The following is a 22994-nucleotide window of genomic DNA, read 5'->3' on the forward strand; positions in this document are numbered from 1 at the left end:
ATAGTATATTCTTTAAGTAGCGCTTATAGTTATTCTTACATTTGGTATGATATTAGATTCGTATCCTGATCAACATATGCCAAAATTAATTAAATTAGTTCCACTTTTTGTTAGTCAAAATGAAATGATAATTTTGTTAAGCAAACTTTGTTTGGCAGTTACACACCTCAATGGAAGGGTTTCCATCCTTGATTTTCACTAATTGATCAAAGTTTTGGACAGGGGTTAATAAGCGATGGTTGCTACAGCCAGATTTGTGCACTCTATTGCAGGTAATTATTCAGAACTTCGATTATCCATTGTTGTGATTTTTTTTGTAACTGCTACAACAATTGCTCAAATTTTGGGACATCAGCTCATTATAGAATTGACTCAGAACAGAACCATAAAATTATAATATTCAAACAATGTAAAAGATGACAATAACTACATTTCAATGTTAATTCCTTTTATTTATGTAAAATGTCTCTAACTTCTACAATAAGTGAATTATCCTATTCCTATTGATACTAATACTTCAGTTTCGAAAGCTAAAAAGCCTTAGTGTATGGCAAAAATTTTCTGCAAGAATTGGTTTAGTTATTATAGATTAGTTAGGCATCCTTTGAACCAAGTAACATTGCAATCATGTTAATGAGCAATAAGTGCAAAGAATTTTCTGCCACATAGTAAACTAGAAAATTTTACTTGTAAGGTTTAAAGGTTTTGACAACCATAGTATCTGCTAGGATGCGCAGACCCTAAACACTAACAATCCAATTAACAAAGCAAACTAATTAATCATGTTGAATACATGAATCACTATTAGATTGTAGTTATTACATACACTAAGCTAGAATGCTAAGAAAACATTTGTCTCATCATAGCTTCTTAAACACACCAACACTTTAATTAACATAAAAAGTTTTCAATCCAGCTTTTTTTGTCCATAATTTCCCTTAAAAATCTTGTTAGCTGATGCTTGCACATTTGCTGACACACCTGCTTCTGCCGTGGTACCATCACCTATATCAGGGAAAGACCTCTTGGCTAGAGTTTCATAGGAGCTATCACCGTTGCTCTCAACTGATGAATCCTATTGTTGACAGAAACTCGACAATTAGCAACTAAAACATAAGCGACCTCTTAATCAGACCTAATTATCTCTATATAAGGTGGATATCAATAAAAAAGACACATAAACTTCTTACCTTGAACAGATAAACTGTCTCATGTCCATTGCTATTATCACCTGTTTCATTTGTAGGGCTTTTAGGCACATGTTGAGAACACTGTAGGAACCAAGATCATTTAAAGGTAACATGTTAGTTTCAACAATATACTAATCAACGCAGTTCAGTTCTAGTTCCAATCGCAACATGCTATACTTACAGAAGCGTCAAAAGAAGAGTTGGTAGAACCAAAATTAAACATGACGCATTCATCATCTGAAATCTTTAAAGCGTTGTATACCCCTTCCACGACATTAATATTTTTGTAGGTGATGTTGGGCTTGAATAAGAATCTTTTGTCAACAATATTATCAAAGTATTTAGGATACGACTCTCCCTTTTCCCATTTCTTTACATGCACATAATACTTTTTTTTATTAGTCCAAGAAACATACATTATAGGAGCAAAGTATTTTAAACTCCTATGAATTAGACTTACACATAACTCCTTAATTTTCTTAGCAGCCTTTTCCACCATTTGCTCTGCTTCTTTGTTCCACAGAAGGAACTTTATATAACCGCTTCCATCAGTCACGACTACTTGCAGCCTATACCTGGAACAACATCTTAGTAGCACATCACCGCTAACAATAAAAATATGGCCTTATGCAACTACATTGAATTTTATAGTTCATGATATCAAGTAGACCTTAAAAAAAGCAAACAAAGATTGGACACAAAACAACTGACCTTAGCATAGCCTTGAACGTTACATGCCTACAATGATCACACAATACCTATCTTTTCTCTCTAGAACTTTCTTTGGACATGTCTTACACGCCGTATAAGACCAGTCATATTTACCAACCTCTAAAGACACAATGTTCCCCACAATCCAGCAGGAGGTTTTCTAAAAAAATGTTTCAAAATTAGTAACAAAACTTTATCGACTTAAGTGATCACTTACAAACCTCACCTGTGTCATATTAAAAACCTCCTCTTTGGTGCATAATGGAACAATGGTTGCGTTGATCTCATCTGCCACATAGTATTAAGGCTGCGATTGAAGAAGAGTTATTCGTTGTGAATAGGGAACAACCTCCTTTGCCAATTTGTAGAGAGTTCAAGAAGGCTTGTATAACTTAATATGATTTTTAAGTTATGTTTTATGAACTCATAACAGAGCAGCAATTTGGGCACTCCAGAGACACACCTTTTCTTGAAGTCAATACATTCGAGAAGGTTTGGAGTGAAGTAACATTTGGAGACATAGTAAGTGCTTTGAACATTCACTGAATTTAAGTATACATTCGACTTAAAGAGTTGAACAACCATTATGAAAGGCTACCCATCATCTCCTTCGAGGTTCTGGAAGCACTTGGTCCACCAATTCCCCAAACAATGTACATTTAATCTTGTGCTTCCTATAATGAATGGCATAATACAACTCTAACAGTATTTTTGGACACTTAATATCCCGCATATGCCTAAATTAAATGACTACAAAATAAAAACAAAATGTACAACTGAAAGGAAGGAGAAAATAGTAAATATTATTCTAGGTCTTCCAACTGTAATGCAATACGCTTGCTTTCTTCACCCGTGCATGTAATCATCCCCATAGGCTATTCCTTTCCAACAACCTCTCCTATGTAATTTGCATGTCACAATAAGGCCATTTAAATCTAAACCTGTAATAAAACTCAAGATCATATCTTAACAAAATAAGAAATATGTCGATGTAACGTACCAAACAACAGATTTCCATCCATTGGAGCATTTGCCTCAAGTTCAACAAATGTGCAAAATTTGAATGGGTTAAAAGCGAAAGTCTTGATAGGAAGGACTTCCACCTCTGTCTTTGTATAGAAGTTAAGCTTGTTCTTATGAGCAGTTTTTCTTACCTTTCCATTGTTAATTTTCGTAATAAAATTCCGCATACTTACACGACATGCTCTTTTATCCTCTCCCTGAACAAATCCAACACAGGCTTACATATTGTTGCATGAATTCTATCATCCTGCAAATATTTTGAAACCCAAGAAACCAAAACTTGTTAGAAAGGCATTAAAGAAGAAGACGCAACATATAACAATCACTCATCCAATACTTGCTCATCTTGCAAAACCATCTCCAAGCTAAACACCTCATTCTAGTTTCACTGGCTAAAAAACTCATACAATCGGGCAACACCCATGACCAACGACCAAGCAAGCTTGGTTGGATTGATATTTCTGATCAAGTATGTTTTTGCAGCCATTCTTTGCACCCTAAAACTGCTTCAAGCTAAAGTTCTACTAGGCACAATTAACAATAGATTTATATTTTTCATGTAACATGTACCATTCTAATATTTATATAGAGTTGTTCTTTTATCAATAAATGGAGTGGGCGAAAAAAACTGAAATTTTTAAAGAGCACCGGTGAGCGTCAAAGTGGGATGTTCCAAATCCAATCCTTTATTAACCGCAGGTCCTTACACATGGGCGAGAAGATATGCTACTTGCATATGGAATTCAATTTTGCCAGGACCTCTAACCAACGAAGTCGTCACCTCTGCACTTCTTTCGGAGGGAACACTGTAGCTACCTTGTCCACTGGGATGTTACTTTGGTGACTAGCCATGCTGAAAGGACGACATTTTTGTTGGGATGGTAACACTATTGGTGGACAATTTTTTGGAGGCTTCTTTATGCATAAGCCGATGCATTGCAATGGGTTTGCATTTTCATCCTAATGGAGGAAACACTATTCATGTCGGGTGACGTGTCATCACCTCCGAAGCTTTAGAGTTGTGTGTTTTTTGTGGGAATACTGTTCAAGTCTCGTGTACTGCTTAACTATTATATTATAAATAGAAAATAGATTACTTTGTTGTTCTTTATAATTTTACCGAATTTTTAACTAGATCCTTATATTTTTTTCTTTTTAATTTAGTCTCTATACTACTTTTAATTTTGTAATTAGATACTTTCTAATCACATCCTTTACTTTCTTCCTTATTACCTTCCTTATCAAACAATCATGTGAGGTTTTCATCACCATCCCCACCCTTTCTCTTACACCTTGGCCATCACCAACGACACCACCACTACCGCTGCAACAACAAGCACCTTCAGTAACACACCATGGATGAACAGTGAAATATGGAGCAAGTTTCCTCAGAAGCTCATCTAACGCATCTTCGCCTTTCTCCCTTTCTACGCTTTCATTCGAGCTCGTTCTATATGAAAGAGATGATACACCATTCTCTTCAACAACTCTTTTCTCGAATTATTCCTTCAAATCTCACTCAGACGTCACGGGTTTATCTTCTTCAACCACAAAACTCTCGCAAAAGCTACATCTACAAGAAGAAGAAGAATAACAATGACACCACTGCCACTTCCACCAACCACAACAATAAGAGTTCACTGATCTCATAGAAGATCTTCTCTTGAAGGAGCAAAAAATCATGGATTTTATGGAGCAAGACCCCCTTGCAAAGATACAAAAAGAGATTTGAATTAGAAGAAAAGGAGGGAAGCTATTGAAGCTTTTATGGTTGATGATGAATGAACGATTATAAAAAGGATTTTGGATTGAAAGAAAAAGAAGAAAACACCATCAGAAAAACTCTCTGTCGTCATTACTAAAGCTTTTTTGATAAACAGATCAGTATTTTTCGTTCATTATGATGTCATATTTTTATATTTGGAAGTTTTTATCAAATTTAAAATCTTTTAAAAATTATGTTATCTTTCGCGTTTTTTAAGATCTTTTTCTCAATATTAAAATTTTTCAGATATTATTTAAATAATTTATCTTATCTAAAGAACTAATTTAATTGATAACATCTTTCAAAAACGAATTTAAAAAATAATCCATGTTTTAGAAATGAATTCGAACATTAACCGATATAAAATTTTTAAGGAATTTATATGTGTATATACTCTAATTCATTAGTTTATTAAGTTTATGGCCTTGCAGGATTTTGGCACAATAAAAGAGGTGCATGATAAGAAAGAAAAAAAAGTGGGAGTGAAGAAGACAAGAGAGGGGTGAAACCAAATGGAGAGCAGTGGCAGCATGAAGCTCACACCAACAACCACCGCATTCCTCTCTTCTCTTCTCCCAAACCCAAAGCCTCATTCAATCCTCATCCCTTCTTATTCCGCATTCAAACCCAAACCCCTCAAAACCCTTACCCTCACCACACCCAATTATGCTCCGTGTATTCCCAAATCCTACGCCGCCGATGTTTCCTCTTCCGCTGTTACAAACACAACCGCCGCATCCTCTCCCCGAAACCTCAGGTCACGCCTCCAAAACGGCGACACACTCTACGGCCTCTTCCTCCTCTCCTTCTCCCCAACACTCGCCGAGATCGCCGGCCTCGCAGGCTACGACTTCGTCGTCGTCGACATGGAGCACGGCCACGGCGGAATCTCCGACGCGCTCCCCTGTCTCCACGCTCTCGCAGCCACCGGCACCGCCGCAATCCTCCGCGTTCCTGAGAGCTCCGCCACTTGGGCTAAGAAAGCCCTGGACTTAGGCCCACAGGGGATCATGTTTCCGATGATCGATTCCGCGGAATCCGCCATCGACGCCGTGTCGTTCTGCCGGTTCCCTCCCGCCGGGATCCGTGGCTCGGCTCACTCGGTCGTCCGGGCTTCCGGTTACGGCATCGATGAAGGTTACCTTGGTAGTTACCAAGAAGAGCTGTTGATTATGTGCCAGGTTGAGTCCGTTGAGGGAGTGAAGAACGTTGGTGAGATCTCAGCCGTTGATGGAGTTGACTGCATCCAAATGGGGCCGTTGGATCTGAGCGCCAGTATGGGGTACTTGTGGGACCCAGGGAACAGGAAAGTGAGGCAGTTGATGAGGGAGGCTGAGGCGAAGATTCTGAAAAGCCGCAGCGGCGGTGGTGTCGGCGTTGGGACTTACCTGTCTGGGTTCGCTATGCCGCATGATGGGCCTGGGGATCTCAAGTCACGTGGGTATCACATGGTGTCTGGTGCTGTTGACGTTGGGTTGTTTAGAAGCGCTGCTGTGGAAGATGTGAAGAAATTCAGGTTGAGTTTGATTGATGAAGATCATGATAGTGAGGAGGAAGAGGGTAAAGATGCTGATGAGAAGTACTGGAGTGAGTGAGTGACTGAATTTTGATTAAGTGAGAGGATTTTGGTTCTTGTTTATCTTGTTTTCACTGTTATGTTCCTCAGATTTTGTAAATTAGGTCATGTAGTTGGATATGCTGATTTTGCTGCTCAATGAATATTAAAGTTTTGATGCTGATTTTCCTCACAATATGTTGAATAGAATAAATTGAGAGTATGCATTTCCAAAATGATTTGGTTTCTGGAGGTGATAGTGATGATGGTCTAAATTGGGGAACTCTGTATCTGTATAGTATCTGGAATTAGAGAGAGCATGGCAAAAAAGCAAGTTACATAATCTCAACACACCATCAGCGCTGAGGAAGTTCAAGTTACATAGTCATGTAAAAAAAAAGAACAAGCAAATCCTTAACATAACCTCGACATATGTTTGCTTTTGAACATACACTTTTACAAGCTGTTCCTCCTGAATACCGCAATAGTATATTACAGAAAGTCACAAAGGACTTTTAAACATCCCTCAAAAAATAAGGAATATCTTGGGATATTTTGTTAAACGTAACTCCTATTGTGGATTCTCAAGAAGAGTAATTTGCAAAGATGTCAATGATAAAATCATAAAAATATTAATTTACAGTTTTACACTACCCACATTTGTAAGACCTTGCTTGAATATTAAGGTCAACAATATAACTTTTGGGGCCAAGTTAATATTCCTTTATTTTAAAATAAAATAACTGTTACTTTGATTTTTTTTATACCGAGTAAAGTAATATTTTATATTTTGTATAAAAAAATGAAAAAGAAAAGTATTATAAGAAGGTTTTGATTGTTTCTTTGATTCACAAAAATAATAAGTTATAACTTAATTAATAACACTATTAATGTCTTTGTCATTAGCTCTAATAAGTTCTCCGAATAAATGGTTAAATTCTTTTATAAAAGATATTCATTTTTTAAATTGGTCCTCACAAATTTTTTTAGTTAACTTTGTCTTTCAAAAATTTTAAGTTAATTACGTTGGCCTTTTCACCAATTTTTTTATTGACGATATTAAAATTTACTAACGTGACACATTAAATAATATCACAACACACACTTAGGAATTAGGAGTCTTAATTGATTATTAATATGATAAATTTATGAAATTAGATGAAACAAAACATACTTAAGGGGACCTTGAGAAATTAGAATCGCTCGATTTAGAATTGATTTGATCTAATTTTATAAACTTATCATGTTATTAGCCAATTAAGATTACTAGATATATATTGCATCATTTAAAGTGTCACATCCACAAACTCTAATATCATTAGCAATGAAAATGCATAAATACTAACATAACTATATTAAAATATTAAATTTATTTAAAATATTAAAAATCAAATTAAAATTTAGCCCATATATTAAAAACTATTAATGATTTTTTTTCTCCCTAAATACACAAATTGCATAGATTGGACCAAAAAGTGAAGCTTGGTTTGGCATCAAATTATCCAAATCCAGGAGTTGGCGCGCAAGAACACTCACTCGGAAACCCTCTTCAGTCTTCACAGTGAGGGTTTTAGGCTTTTAGCTCGCTCATTGAGTCACTGAGTCACTTGTTGAGTGTTTTGCTACCACTTACTGCTTCCACTCTTTCCTTCTTTGCCTTTCACACTTCCCAATGACAACCCTATGAAACCTTCTTCTTCTTCCTTCCAAACCCAAACCCTTATCCTCAGCTCCTCCGCCATGGCATTTCCCTCCGCTCTCAGACTCTCCACCATCCTCAGACTCTCCCCCTACGCCCCATCCCGCCTTCCCTGGCTCTGCCAAACCCCGTCCTCCGACCTCCGCTTCCTCTCCGTCTCTTCTAGACGGCTGTCGCGGCGGCCCGTTGCGCCTGTCCAAGCCAGGCGCCGCGAAGAGGCGGCGGCAGCAGCACAAGACGGAAATGGGAGTGTGATGGTGAAGGACAGCGGAAGCGACGGAAGGATTGTGCTGACGGAACTTCACAAAGAGGCAACTGAGGCTTACATGGCGTATGCTATGTCAGTGCTCCTCGGTCGCGCCTTACCTGATGTTCGTGACGGATTGAAACCCGTCCATAGAAGGATTCTGTTAGTATCGTCTCTTTAATTTCTGTGGGAGAAAATTTACAAACTGAATTTTTTTTAATATACATATTATTTATTAGCCTACTTTTTTCTTTAAACTTTTTATTTGTTTATTGTTGTTCGGTTTGTTTTTAGGTAAAATAGATTCATTGTTGGTGGTGGTTTTTAGTTTCATGCAAATCGAATATTGATTGAAAAAGTCCATGGATTTGCACCTGTCTTGAATTTTCTCAATGAAATGCATCTTTGGTTGCATTGGCCAATGAATTTTAATAATGTTTGTTGTACTTCATGTTCAGCTTTTGCCTATCATTCCATATTTCATTCATCGTGTGAAGTTTCTGTTATGTTCTCTCTATAGTTTGCAGTCTGGCAATAATGAAATCTGTAGCATTGCTGTATTGACAACCAACAATAACTACTTTTGATTGTAGTTTTAAAGGTTTCCCTAAACTACATGTGAATAGATGAATAAATGAACCAACTTGTGCATATTTTTATACCTAGAGAAATTTGAGAAATTATAGTTCAAAGTAGTTAGCTTAATAGTAAATTGGGAGTACATATAGTCCTAGTCTTGCGTACAGCTTCAACTGTGAAGGTGAAATTTCACAATTCTTATTGAGATACGATTGCAAAACAAGCTAATATTGTGAATGCAGATTTGCAATGCATGAGCTTGGCCTTTCATCCAAAAAACCGTTCAAGAAATGTGCAAGAGTTGTTGGAGAGGTTAATACCTAGCTTTAGATGTTAAACTCTTTGTAAAAAAGAAGTGCATTTGGGAGGTGTAATGTCATTTTCATGAATTGATTGATATCCTAATATTTGATGCTATTATGGTAGGTATTGGGGAAGTTCCACCCTCATGGAGACAGTGCTGTATATGATTCCTTAGTGCGAATGGCCCAGGTAAAATATTAATTTCCTTCTATTTGTTGTTCATCTTTATTTGTATTCTGGGATGTTGGCAATTTATCTATAGTATCATATAATATGGGTTTCTAAGCCATAAGTAATCATATTTTGCATGTGGGGTTCCAGATGTCCTTGCATGTTTCAACGTAGATCGATTCATTATGACAAATAATGCTGGTTTTGGGAAGAGGAGGAATGCTAAGTGTTAGTACTTAGTAGTCATCTGCTACATATGCTACTGTTTGGTGTATTTGGTTAGAACATAATTGTCACACCTTATCAACAGATTTTGAGAAGCTAGTTTTCTAGGATATGATTGGGTGCTCACACTTGGCCTCTATTTGGTGAAAATCACATAATCTTAGGAAAATTTCCCTCTTGGATATCTTGAGTCTAGAAATCTCTTCTTCATCTTTTCTTTTTTAAATTATTGCCTATTAATCTTCTTTTAAATGGGGTCCCTTGCCCTCCGATAATTTTTTGTATTTTGTTCCTCTCTTCATTTCAAAAAAGTTATCTATTTCTCTCTTTCTTACACAAAAAGATAACAGTAATCAATGTATTATCCTAATTTAATTTTTCATTTTTAAGTTTTCTTTGAATGTTGAGATAGGATTTATATATACTTGATGTTGGCTTGATGTATTTTAGCCTCATATAACTTATTGATGTGGCTTCCTTTATGAGTTCTAGAGCTTCAGAAGTTGTAAATATCCTTTTACTGAGAGTGCTGTTTTCTGTTAGTATTTTGGTAGGTATTTTATTTCCTAATATATTTTTGTGAGCTAATATATTTTCTCCAACTCACTCTTTTCTTCTCCTTTTGTTATTGTAATTTACGTCTTTTTATTTCAGGATTTCTCGCTACGTTGTCCTTTGATTCAAGGTCATGGGAATTTTGGGTCAGTTGATGCTGACCCTCCTGCTGCTATGCGTTACACAGAGTGCAGACTGGAAGTATGTCTTAAAAAATTGATTTGGCTTTTGAATCCAGATTCTACTATTCTATCACCTTCATTTTTACTATAGAGTGTGTGTGTGACATAGATTCTTTAATCCATAAAAGTTTGTACTTGTTAACTACCAATGGGGCATTTGATATGTGGAATGGTTTTGCAGTATAGAGGAATGTGAAAATGAGTTTGTACGATTCTCGTGAGTAAATAGTAATCCATTTTTATTCCCACTTACCTTGTGGGAATGATCACTTTGCATGGGAGAGAATCTTTATGCAAAAGTAAAGTGTCAAAATTGTCCCTGTTATTAATTGGCCATCACTTGTTGGTTGCTGGTAGTGTTGGATTGCCACTACATTACTGCGGTTACCAGATTGCCATTGCCATCTTTGTCCAACCATTGCTGTCATCGGACCACTATTGCCATCTCTGCTGGATCACCATGTTTGCCTTGGATCGCCAACACTTGGACATCGGACTGTCATCACTGCTAGTGGGCTGCCATGTCATCGCTCATCATTCCTAAACGACAACTCCTGTTGCCCACTAGGGCATTTTGGCTTCTGCCATTTCCATTGGCACCAATTAGCCGGGGGGGGGGGTATGATATTCCCATTAATGGGTGTTAAACAAAAATGGATTTGTACCCTGGTATGGTTTGCAAGTTCTGCATGTTCAGTTTGCATCCCAAACACATCTAAATGTCATTCATGAGAAAGCTAATCTTGGTAAAGGAAAACCATTCTGCATAAAAGATGCCCCTGATAGGTAAAGATATAGTAATTATTGTTTGATCTGGGATTCTGATGTCGGCAAATGGTTGCTTATCTTTATCCATGTTTGTGGTCAACTGTTAGTAGTTTTAAGTATATATGAGATCAGTTTTCTGTGTATGTAGTAAATTTAAATTGGAGTTGTAAAAAAAAGGGTTTTTCGAGATATCCTGTTCCTATATCATGATTTTAGTCCTATTGCAGGGGCTGTTGAACAGATACTTCAATTTACAATAAATTTTTTAATCAATAGGACTGTTGAAGAATCAGCATCCTATTGCATTTAGTCTTGCATTTTTGTCCTCTATGTTGTCGTCGGTTTAGTTTTCCTCCATGTGTGTTTAGTTGATAATTATTATTAGCAGACATTTTGGAGTATGTTAAATTGTTCTTATTCTGAATTTGCAGGAACTGACTGAGGCAATGTTGTTGGCTGATATAGAACAAGATACAGTCGGTCACTTGTGTTCCTTTAGCCCTGTGATTAATGGTTTAGTTTTTCCCCCTGATTTTAAGTGTAACTGATTCTCTTCTTTTTGTTCCCTCTATTTCTTCCTGGTTACAGGTTGATTTTGTTCCAAATTTTGATAATTCACAGAAGGAACCATCACTTCTTCCCTCTCGACTTCCAACGTTATTATTGAATGGTTCCTCTGGGATTGCGGTGATTTTGGGTTTCCTTTTGCTTATTTGAATTAACAAAAGCTACTGTTGCTTATAAATTGTATCTTCTCATGTAGAGCTGTCAATGTTTACGTTCACTAGGTTGGCATGGCGACTAATATCCCTCCTCATAATCTCGGGGAACTAGTAGATGTGCTGTGCGTGTTGATACACAATCCAGAAGCTACTGTGAGTGCCATTGTCAAAATCTTGAGTTTCTTTATATCCTATAAGGAAATAATGGAATCTATTTATCGTCTATTCATTGTCAAAAGCATACATTCTTAAAAGGATTTGGCTATTGTTTTATACCTCCTACTACTGAAACCTATTTGATTTCAATATCAGTAAAGAAGTAGTGAGAAGGTATGGTAAAGCTGAAAAAGAAAGTAAAAACATATAACCTTAGATGTTTTTCGAACTTGGTCTCTCTAGTCTCTATCTAATTCCTCAATTTGACGTTTCTCTCCATACATTACCTCCCCTCCCTCCTTTCCATGGTGATTTAGTTATACTATACCCAATTTCATATCTATTGTATTTGTATGGAGTTCAGATTTTCAGTTGCCAGTCCTTTTATTAATATGCTTTTTTCATTCACTATTCTACGTTTCTCTAATCAAATTTCCGATTACATTTGGTGTTTGTAGCTGCAAGAATTGCTTGAATACATGCCTGGACCGGACTTTCCTACGGGAGGGCTGATTATGGGAAACCTTGGGTGAGTCTTTTATTAAGCTTTAAAGATGTTTGTCAGTATCCCTCTTTTGCGCATATTTTATTATATTATATATTTGATATTTTTTGGGGGAAGTTCTAATTTACTCCCTCTCCAAATTCAGGGCACTCAAATTTTAATCCTTAAAACTTATAAAGAAAATGCAACATAGTTGCTGAACTTTCCAACTCTATCTGCTTTTGTCCCTTTTTTCTAGTGTTCACTTAAAAGTCAACAAAAACTGTCCGTCTGTCACAGTAATAAAACTCACACAAACATCATTTGCACTGAACTTTTAATAGGAGAGGTTGAATTTACTGTACTCCAAGTCACGTTCTAGTTAATCTTATCCTAAAATTTACATTGTGAAGTTAGACAGTAGGACAAAAAGTTGCATTGCAAACTTTAGTGCACGTTTTACACATCTTTAATTTTTGAGAATAAAGCTTTTGATTAAAAAGTTTGAGTAGAAAGGGTCACCTGATCATAAGCTAAAGGTTTGTTGGTGATAGTTGTCATAACTGCCAATTGTCATGGGCAGAGATATTATATTCTGCAGAGTCTATCATGCTTTTCATGCACCTGTGCTTACTATACTCTATTACATTGGATGCGGCATATATGTTGGTGATTATATGCAGATGGCTTACAGGCCATAATAAGCTCTTTGCACTTTGTCTGTTGTGCTCTTTAATTTGAAATGTTGATGATCTAATATAAGTTATGACTAATGAATTTCATATAGGTATGCTACAATGAGTCTTGAGAATATCTGGCTATATCACTATAACTGGAGCTTGTAAAATTTGAAACCCTTGTAACTAGTATTGATCATGATTTTTTATGTTAGTTATTTTTGTTTTAATTTTCGTTTTAAATTTTTTTTATTGATAGGTTTATCAAGCCTTTTCAATTGCATTTGTGCTTCCTTTTATGTATGCACTATCAGAAAATTATTTTATAGTTTGATCTATGGTTTTATATATGTTTGCTTTTCTTAAGGATCTTAGAGGCTTATCGTACTGGCCGAGGACGTGTTGTTGTGAGAGGGAAAACTGATATTGAATTGCTTGATTCTAAGACAAAACGGGCTGCAGTAATAATTAAAGAGGTGACTGTCCCAGTTTTCTTAGATACTGTCTTTTGAAATACTTGATTTATTTTATGTGAAAGCTGATTAGAAATTTATGATGGAATTAGATTCCTTACCAGACAAACAAAGCAGCTTTAGTTGAGAAGATTGCTGAACTCGTAGAAAATAAGGTATTGGCATTTTAGTTAGTGCTGATTTATTTACTTATTTCCACAAAATCTTGTTATGGTCAATTTATCATATGAATGAATTTGTTTTAGACAATCTATGAGACACTGAATCCATTTCATTCATATGGCCTACACCTAATATGACAAGGTTAGTTCTTGTCATTAGTGTCGATTCACCAATATATTTACTTGTGGATGATGTTTTAAAGCTTTGCAGGGTTTGCCTTTCCCTTTATATAGAGTGATGCCGGCCTTTTTCCACTTGTCCATTTGACACCACATTTCTTTTGTTTTGTCCACTTTTCTATAGCCATTTTGCCAAGTAATGGTTACCTGGTGTGTGGATAAATACAATTATTATGAACATGATAATAACTGAAGTGTAGGAAGAGGATTTTGCTTGATTTTATGTAAGCTTGCATATTTTTTTATCATCATATTCTTTTGTTGTTAAGACATGTGAACACTACACTCTTTGATTTATTTAAGTTCGTTATCATTCCAATTTAGGTATATGAACTTCATATCTCTCTCTCTCTCTCTCTCTCTCTCTCTCTCTCTCTCTCTCTCTCTTCTTTTTTTCTTCCATGTACTTGTTATTTTTGTTTGTTTGCATGTCTGTTGTGTGTTGGGGGGTGGGGGGGGGGGGAATGGGGTGGTTGTTGTTATAGGCCTTATTTACTGGATAGCAGCTACCATATATGTTTTGTATGCTAATTTTGAAGTTCTTTTGTGTCAGAATTTAGATGGGATAAGTGACATTCGGGATGAAAGTGATCGCTCTGGAATGCGTATAGTCATTGAGGTAACATATATGTCTCTACTTGTTCAAATGTTGCTTGCGAACAGACAAAACTATAAAAAGAGATGAGAAAACTATATTATTGATTACTGTGTTAGACTAAATTCATCCACTTTGCAGCTAAAGCGGGGAGCAGACCCTTTGATTGTTTTGAATAATCTATATCGCTTAACATCACTTCAGTCTACATTTAGCTGCAACATGGTGGGGTAAGTACGTTCTAGTTTACAAATTTTGTCCATTTAAAATATTCTAACCAATGAACCTTGGGATAGAATTTTGATGGTTGATTGCAGCTATTTTAGTTAAGGGAACTATGAAGAATATGTGTTACTTTGGTATATAAATTTAATTCCAACATTCCTGCTTAGAACTTATGCGGGCTATTTTGGAGTCTTTGAGTAACATAGAACTGACTTTATGGATATATGAGATTTGACAACAAAGTTTACGTAATTTTTATCACATTGCTATCAAACCAGCTATGTTATATGGGGCGGAGCTTGGGGCAACAGAAGGTGAACATGAAAACAAGCTTAGTATGGATGACATAAGGAATTTCAAATTGCTCTATCTAGTAAAGGAATTTTCTCTTCTAGGAGATATAGGGCCCATCTGGATAAAGTGTTTTTTGTGTTTGGGCATGCAATAACAAAAGTGCTTGTCTTGAGTGTTCTTTTTTTTTTTTTTTTCTGTGATGCTAGATATTTGACTTCCTGAAAACAACTAAAGCTGACTCCCCCCAAAAAAAAAAAAAAAAACAGATGGGAGCTGGTTCCCTTTTTAATCTTTTACCTTGTCTATTTACATAGTTTATTATAGCATACACTGTTTTTGATTCATGTTGTTGTGTCCACTCATTAATTAGACCAGACTTTGTTATCATTGTTGTATTGTTTCTCTCTTCGTGCTTATGTTGTTATTATCATGATGTTTCATTTATATTTCTTATCATAATATGAACGCTTTTTGTTTGCTATCTCTGTAGTATTCTTAACGGGCAACCCAAACAAATGGGTCTGAAGGAATTACTTCAGGTAGGTACTGGCAGTAGCTGACCTCACAATAGTGCTTATCATATCTTTTTCGTTGATATTTGTAGAAAGTGAGGTATTTATGTTTAATGTTACAACTTGACTCAGAATATATGGAGGAGACTTAGAACTTATAGTGTATTCATGGACCAAAACTAGTATGAAGTATAATAGTCTCCACATGGATGCTGACTTATATAGAGAAACAAAGAAAGAGAGAGAGAGAGAGAGAGAGAGAGAGGATATTGGCTGTTTGTTGAGAAGATGATGTGGTTTTACTCAAGACAAACATTCTCTGTCAAGTTTTTTTCAACAAAATAGGTGCTTGGTTCTGTCATGATGAACGGCTGTTCTTGTCCTCCTCAAATGTCATGGCCTCATGGGACAAGAGATCCTAGGTGGTGATCTATATAATTTCCAGGCAGTAGTATATAGCATAAGACAGTTGCCTGCTTTAACTAATTCTAACTATATTATAAAAGAACATCACTTGCTGCTAACTGCTGGTTATATTCTGATATTGTTCCATAGATTCGGCAAATTATTTTTGTCCAATTGCCTAATATTAACTTCACTCCAGGCATTCATAGACTTCAGATGCACTGTTGTTGAGAGGCGTGCAAGATTTAAGCTTTCCCATGCACAAGCGAGAAGACATATTGTTGAGGTATGTGATAGATTTTGTAACGTTTGTCTACAGTTGCATTTTCTTGTGTTTTTTATGTGCATAGGGAGAACAAAGTTTTCAGGCATATACCACCAGTGGAGTAGTTATTCTTGTGTGTTTCATGTTTCAATTGGTTTAAAAGTGATAGCTGTAGAAACCTTTGTGACACCAAAGATGTATTGTTTTCCCAATCAAAGCATTTGCTGTTGCATTAGAATTACCAGCATATGCTGTATTGGATGAAGACATCATCGTTGGTCAATGAGAGTGATGACATGGTTAGCTGGAACTTTTCTTGATAGGAGTCGGTCCTCCAAGGATTGTCTCTTTGTAGTTCCTATATACTATGTTGGGGACTTAGTGAATTGCTTGAGAGGAAAATCCCTCTAAGCACTGCTATTCCATACACCATGCAATGGGATCCCATGGATTTGATTTGATAAATATACAAAATAAACTAATCACTAGATATCAAATTATCATTCAACATTTTCTCTTCTATACATTTTGCTAATATATTTATAATTTTCTGTTATTTGAAATGCCTAAGGAAATATATGCTTTTGGAAAATTTGATGCCTGAAGATTGAACTAGCTTTAGTCTGTTTTACACTTTCATTTTTTCCCCTATGAGCACCTTGGAAGTAAGCATTTTTCCTGAAAACTCAGGGTATTCTTATCGGGTTTGATAATCTGGATCGGGTGATTCACATAATTCGTGAATCTTCAAGTAACTCAATTGCTGCAGCTGCTCTATGTAATGGTAAACTCCTTAATTATGAAGCATGTTTATCTATTTTGCACGATTTTATTCCTCCTTTAAATGTATATCTTCTAGACATTATCAATTGGAAATTATCCTCTGATTCTTGAAATCCATTAAACTGTGGCTCCAAATGCTCATTCATTCATCTTTTTAATGTGAATTCTCTTATATATATTTGCAGAATTCGGTCTCTCTGGGAAGCAAGCTGAAGCTCTTATGGACATTAGCCTTAGAAGGCTGACCCTTCGTGAGGTTTGTTGAACTCATCATACCAATTGCTACACTAGAATAATTTACTTAAAAAGTTTTCTATAAAAATACTTGTGATAAAGGTAATGGTAGAATAATAAGTTGTGCTGTGCAGAGTGGAAACTTTGTGGCTGAAAGTAAATCTTTGATGGAACAAATTTTGAAGTTAGAGGAACTGTTATCTAGCAGGAAAAATATACTGGAGGTATGGCTTAACTTCAAGTTATAGGTCTCATTACATATTGTTTTGCCATGTTGGAGATTATTAACCTTTTGTGTTAGCATATTAAGAGTATTTATTCTGTGTGATAATGATGATACTTGATCGTTTTGTGTGGAAATTTGTGGAATTGAATTATTTTCAAGTAAAAACCAATGGTTGAAAAGGGATTTTTATAAACCCACGGATTCCTTTCCACACTGATATTCATAACTTCATTATTTCTAATGTGACTAAGGAGTCATGACATGAAACATTAAACTATTAGTGACACTATCTACATTGCTCATAAACCTTGAGGTCTAAGCATGAGTGGTAGTTGTTTGGGTTGCTTAAACGTCATGTCCTGGGTTCGATCCATAGGACAGCATGCAAGTTTCATGGTCAGCCTCCTACCCACCGAAATGTTAACTCAGATGGGGCTAGGGTTAGTCGTTGGCTCTCGGTTGACTGATACCCGAGTGTTTAAGTATATTGACCCAAAAAAAATTTACATTGCTCATAAACGTCATTTAATTATTAATAAAAAATTACAAATGGAACTTTTATCTTTTTGGTTTCCCTCCGATTCCTTGTGGCTTAACTTTATTCAAAACCTTCTAATGACCCATATCCTCTCTCTCTAGATTATTTCTACTTACTCCCAACTCATTGTTGGCTTTTTGCAATTGTTTGAAGAAATCATTTATTGGAGATGTCTATCTGACCTTTTTCTCATACTTTTAGCTTATTGAACAAGAAGCAATTGAGCTTAAAAATAGGTTTGCCAACCCCAGGCGTTCTACATTGGAGGACACAGATAATGGTCAACTTGAAGATATTGATATTATCCCAAACGAAGATATGCTATTGGTAGGTGCCAGCAAGAATATAATGCTTAATTTTACTTAATTCATTTACTGGTCACCAAGTGATTCATGTGCTGCTGATGTTATGTTCTTACTTTCAGGCACTTAGTGAAAAGGGTTATTTAAAGCGGATGAAGCCAAGCACTTTTAACCTACAAAATCGTGGAACAATTGGCAAATCAGTAGGAAAACTGAGAGTGAATGATTCAATGTCTGACTTTCTTGTTTGTCGGGCACATGATCATGTCCTTTATTTCAGGTTGTGTTCCTCTTATGCTTTCAAATATAACATATGCTGCCTTGCTTAATTTTTAGTCCCTTGAGATGGTGACATGGTGTAGAGCGTAGGGGATGAAGACCCAAGATTTTTAAAAATTTGTTGTGTGTAATTTCAAGAGACTTGCATATCCAGAAGCACAAAAAGCCATGATCAAACTGTGTCTGAACCTAACAACTGAAGCATAAATTGTTAATTAGGAACCACATTACATAATCAACTATCATCTGTAATTAATATAGTATAACGAATGGAAATATTCACTTCAATTTTCATTGTAATGCGGGTAGGACCTGGACTTAGTTGTATTGGTATGTACATTCTTCCCTAAACAGCTTTCCTGAGTTTACAGACTTCCTAAATAGGCTTTGTTTAGTTATTTGTTAACCCTTTGTCAAGGGAGTAAAATGATAGTGACTTCATTATGTATCATTTGTTTGTTATTCTCTTAATTGTACTCATTATTTTACTTGTCAGTATGTAAGTCGTTGTATTTCAGCTGATGTAGTTGCATTCAAATATGGAATGGCTTGTGAAATTTAAATTTCAGTGATAAGGGAACGGTATACTCGGCTCGTGCATACAAAGTTCCTGAGTGTAGCCGGACTGCTGCTGGCACCCCACTTGTTCAGGTATCTATTTATTAATATTATTGCTCTCTCTCTCTCTCTCTCTATATATATATATATATATATATATATATATATATATATATATTGTCCATGTCATGAAGATTTGACTAAGTTTTTATGCTGGTTGTCGACGACCTAATGCAACTCTCCTTTATCTGGGCTTGGGACAGATATATCATGAATGTAACATAGGCGAAGTTCTATATATATATATATATATATATATATATATATATATATCATGAATGAACTCTTTCAGAAGTTTAAACTGTTAAGTTGAGGCATATAGATGGTTTTAAATTGAGACAGCATCCGTTCAGTACTGGTTTTGGGCTTGAAGTGAGAAATTTGCACATGTTCAGTTTATGTTTTGAAATTTAAATTGAAGAAGGGACAACGTGGGTTAAATTGATGACCATTTGATCATAGAAGTTCTAATATCAGGTTATGAACCATTTTTACAAAAATTTTAATTGTTTAAATAGAGGCATATAAATAATTTTTTTTATATAATTATTAGTAAAATAAAATCTTAAAAATTGCCAAAAGGATTTGGATGAACTCATGTAGCTGTAGTAAAACTTAATTCCAACTCCCTAACAAAGCAAATGAATAATAGATACTTGGCCCATTTATTTTGTAGTGAGCTCAATACTTTGTTTAAAGAAAAAAGCAAAAGTATTACTGAATGGATTAATGTCACAATTTTATTAACTGTATGTTAAGAGTTCCTATTGGAGGAAGTTGATCCCTAGTTACAAAACTTGAGAACATTTGCTAGAACGAAAAGTGGGCATACACATTAAGGGGGTGCAATAAAAGGGTTCGGATGCTAAACAGGATATTGAGGTTAAGATTTTAACATTCGTACCAATAAAGAATTATTAGCCTAATTTATCGAGAGTTGGGAAACATTTGTGATTTCTATGCTTGGGAGAAAAGACTTTGAATGGTATTATCTTATCCTAACATTTTGCTGTCATTTTTTTATAAACTGTTGATCAAAATCTGATCTGAAGCACAAGTTGGTGATAATAACTACATGTTATTTGTTTCTAACATTTGAGCCAGATATTATCTTTGTCTGATGGTGGAAGGATAACGTCCATTATTCCTGTGAGTGAGTTTGCTGAAGATCAGTTTTTGCTGATGCTCACCATGCAAGGCTACATCAAGAAAGTTTCCTTGAATGCTTTTTCATCAATCCGGTCAACCGGGATCATTGCAATTCAGTTGGTTTGTTTTTCCAGACTGAGTTCTCTTCATCCAAATTCTATTGTAGATCTTCTAGATTAGTTGTTAACATCATTGCCTTAAGTATTATTCATTGTTTAACTTGAAAGGTTCCTGGCGATGAGCTGAAGTGGGTCCGTCGTTGCACAAATGATGATGTTGTGGCGATGGCTTCACACAATGGAATGGTCATACTGAGCTTATGCAGCAAGGCAAGTTTCTGCTTGTTATTTCTACTAAATGCAGAACTAACTTTTGAATTTTGTAAACATTGACATATAAGCAAATCATACATTGTTTACTTAAAGCTTTGCATTAATCTTAGGTTTTTATGTGTGTGTATATTTTTGTTCTTTTTTTGTTGAATTGATTGCTTATCCTATATGGAATTGTCTCCATGTCAGTGAATTTGTTCTTTTTATAGAGAATCAAAGGTTGGCATTAATCATATGTTGTTTCTTCAAGAAATGACATGTGATGTAACTTTCTCAAACAGGCTATGCCCATGTGATGTGAATAAATACTATCAGAATTAACTGTTGAATAGCAGTATTTTGGTTTGACACAACTACATTGTTTAACCTCAGATTCGCACACTTGGAAGAAGTACAAGGGGGGCGCTAGCAATGAGACTGAAAGAAGGGGATAGGATGGCCAGTGTGGATATCATACCTGCAGCATTGTGGAATGACATGGAAAACTCCTCAAAGTTTCCTGGGAGCAAGTAATAATGCCAAGCCACTGAATTGTTTGTGAATTTGATAACTGCTAGTGTTTTGAGGTTTCTATTTGACTTGGGTAGACTTGTTAATAAGCTAAAAAAAGGTTGTAATCTAGTTGTTTGGTAACAATTTGTTATATTTCTGTCTTTATTCACCAAATTATTTAAATGCTTAGATATCATATACTTTTATTTGTTCTTTATCTCTTGAATGTCCCTTGATGAACTGATATGAACACTAGTCTTTGTGAAGGCAATGCTGGAGTAATTTATCACAGATGTTGTTGTCTAATTTGTTTACTATATGCCTGCAGTGCAAAAAGCCAAAAAGGGCCATGGTTGTTGTTTGTGTCTGAAAGTGGCTATGGAAAACGGGTTCCTTTAAGCAGTTTCCGGATTTCACCTTTGAATCGAGTTGGTTTGATTGGATACAAGGTAATTCAACCATCACTCAGTTGTCAACTTCAACAGTATGAATTTGTCTGTTCTTTTAAAACGTGTGTTTCTTTGTTGGTTATTCAGTTTGCGGCTGAGGATCGCTTGGCTGCTGTTTTTGTGGTTGGATTCACATTAGCAGGTATTTTTTTCTCAGTATTGCACTTAGTACGACATCCTTGGTTCCAGTTTCGATCATTAGTTATTTTTGTTTAATGTCGGTGCTGTTATTGTGATTTAAATTGTGTACTTGTGAGATTTCATTTAGTATCATTATCTGTATGACTGTATCAGAGGATGGCGAAAGTGATGAACAAGTGGTTCTTGTAAGCCAAAGTGGTACAGTCAACAGAATCAAGGTCCGGGATATTTCTATACAGTCTCGATTTGCAAGGTAAGATAAGGATTTGTTCTATTATATTAGCAGCTTGTTTTAATTTTTCCGAATGCAGTTTAATTCTTAAGTAGATTAATATAAACAAATCAATCAAGATATTTAGGGGAAACAAATATGCCTCCAAAGAGATAAAACAAGCAAAGATCACTTTCATATATGAATGTTTGACTGGTTTCTGAGTGTATATATGTCTGGTTTGGGTATACCGATGATGTAATGTACCGATGTGTGTCTGTCCTTCAAGCCAATAAATATGCTGTGAACCAAAACATGGATATAATTCCTTTGACTTTGCATTTGGTCTAGTTGCTACATTTTGCGTCTTCCTGTTCCAACATGAATTAACCTTGCACCGGAGCAGGTGACCAGTATGTTACCCAATCAGGCACTGGAAAATTTCAATAAAATTACCTGTTGCGTCATTATTCGATACCTGGCTCTTGCTGGTTTACCGATGGTTGTTTTTGTTGAATCTGTTAGGGGGGTTATTTTGATGCGCCTTGATCATGCTGGAAAGATTCAATCAGCTTCCTTAATCTCAGCAACAGATTGTGAGCCTGATGAAGTTTTAGCTATCACTCAAAGCTAGTTGTAGATCAGCCTCCAAGCCCCTTTATCTTTAAGGTTTTCTCTCCAGGTTAGGAGAAACGGCGGTAATTTGTTCTTGGCGCCTTGTAAATTTAATGTATGTGGCATTAGACGAGTGAAAAACATGCACTTTAGGTTATAGAATTTTTGAGTCACTAGGCATTATTAATCTGTGTCTGTCGGCCGAAGACAACTACTAATTCCTAGGTTTGTCAGAGTTTTCCGAATGTGATGTATGTATTGGTGCAAAACTACAAGATGTAACTGTTACCACTATTGGATATCCCAACTGTTTCTGTTTGAAATTCTAGTTCTTAAATATTCGAGAATCTTATCCAAATTTGCCATGGGAGAGTTTGGTCTTTGGTGTATGAAAAATTAGCATGGAGTTCAGAATTTGGCATTATTCACAATTCAAGTTTTTTATGCTTGGATTATGATAAAATTGATCATTACAAATTTCATAGAATTGAGAAATCAAATGA

General features: G+C 35.6%; 3 protein-coding genes across 3 annotated transcripts; 2 read left to right on the forward strand and 1 right to left on the reverse strand.

The window, feature by feature from the left end:
- Positions 1 to 907: 907 nt before the first annotated feature.
- On the reverse strand, positions 908 to 3091 carry LOC112718020 (uncharacterized). Its single transcript, XM_072204337.1, has 6 exons — positions 2902 to 3091; positions 2128 to 2189; positions 1949 to 2061; positions 1651 to 1765; positions 1191 to 1271; positions 908 to 1075 (listed from the first exon to the last, which is right to left on the reverse strand). The coding sequence occupies exons 1-6, from the start codon at positions 3089 to 3091 to the stop codon at positions 908 to 910; spliced, it is 729 nt and encodes a 242-aa protein (XP_072060438.1).
- A 1993-nt stretch (positions 3092 to 5084) lies between these two features.
- On the forward strand, positions 5085 to 6480 carry LOC112716878 (uncharacterized). The gene has a single exon (XM_025768905.3). It carries the CDS (start codon positions 5202 to 5204, stop codon positions 6282 to 6284), a length of 1083 nt encoding a protein of 360 aa, XP_025624690.1. The 5' UTR covers positions 5085 to 5201; the 3' UTR covers positions 6285 to 6480.
- A 1207-nt stretch (positions 6481 to 7687) lies between these two features.
- Positions 7688 to 22814, forward strand: LOC112716879 (DNA gyrase subunit A, chloroplastic/mitochondrial). Its single transcript, XM_025768906.3, has 27 exons — positions 7688 to 8352; positions 9012 to 9081; positions 9196 to 9261; positions 10123 to 10224; positions 11405 to 11449; positions 11562 to 11660; positions 11762 to 11848; positions 12310 to 12380; positions 13380 to 13488; positions 13578 to 13640; positions 14380 to 14445; positions 14563 to 14651; positions 15431 to 15479; positions 16057 to 16143; positions 16813 to 16906; positions 17091 to 17161; positions 17274 to 17363; positions 18105 to 18230; positions 18328 to 18485; positions 19054 to 19135; positions 20207 to 20371; positions 20479 to 20580; positions 20956 to 21092; positions 21404 to 21524; positions 21612 to 21666; positions 21819 to 21918; positions 22402 to 22814. The coding sequence occupies exons 1-27, from the start codon at positions 7928 to 7930 to the stop codon at positions 22508 to 22510; spliced, it is 2838 nt and encodes a 945-aa protein (XP_025624691.1). The 5' UTR covers positions 7688 to 7927; the 3' UTR covers positions 22511 to 22814.
- Positions 22815 to 22994: the final 180 nt, after the last annotated feature.

The sequence above is a fragment of the Arachis hypogaea genome, chromosome 10 (assembly GCF_003086295.3).
Source record: "Arachis hypogaea cultivar Tifrunner chromosome 10, arahy.Tifrunner.gnm2.J5K5, whole genome shotgun sequence".
In the NCBI taxonomy this organism is placed as follows: Eukaryota; Viridiplantae; Streptophyta; class Magnoliopsida; order Fabales; family Fabaceae; genus Arachis; species Arachis hypogaea.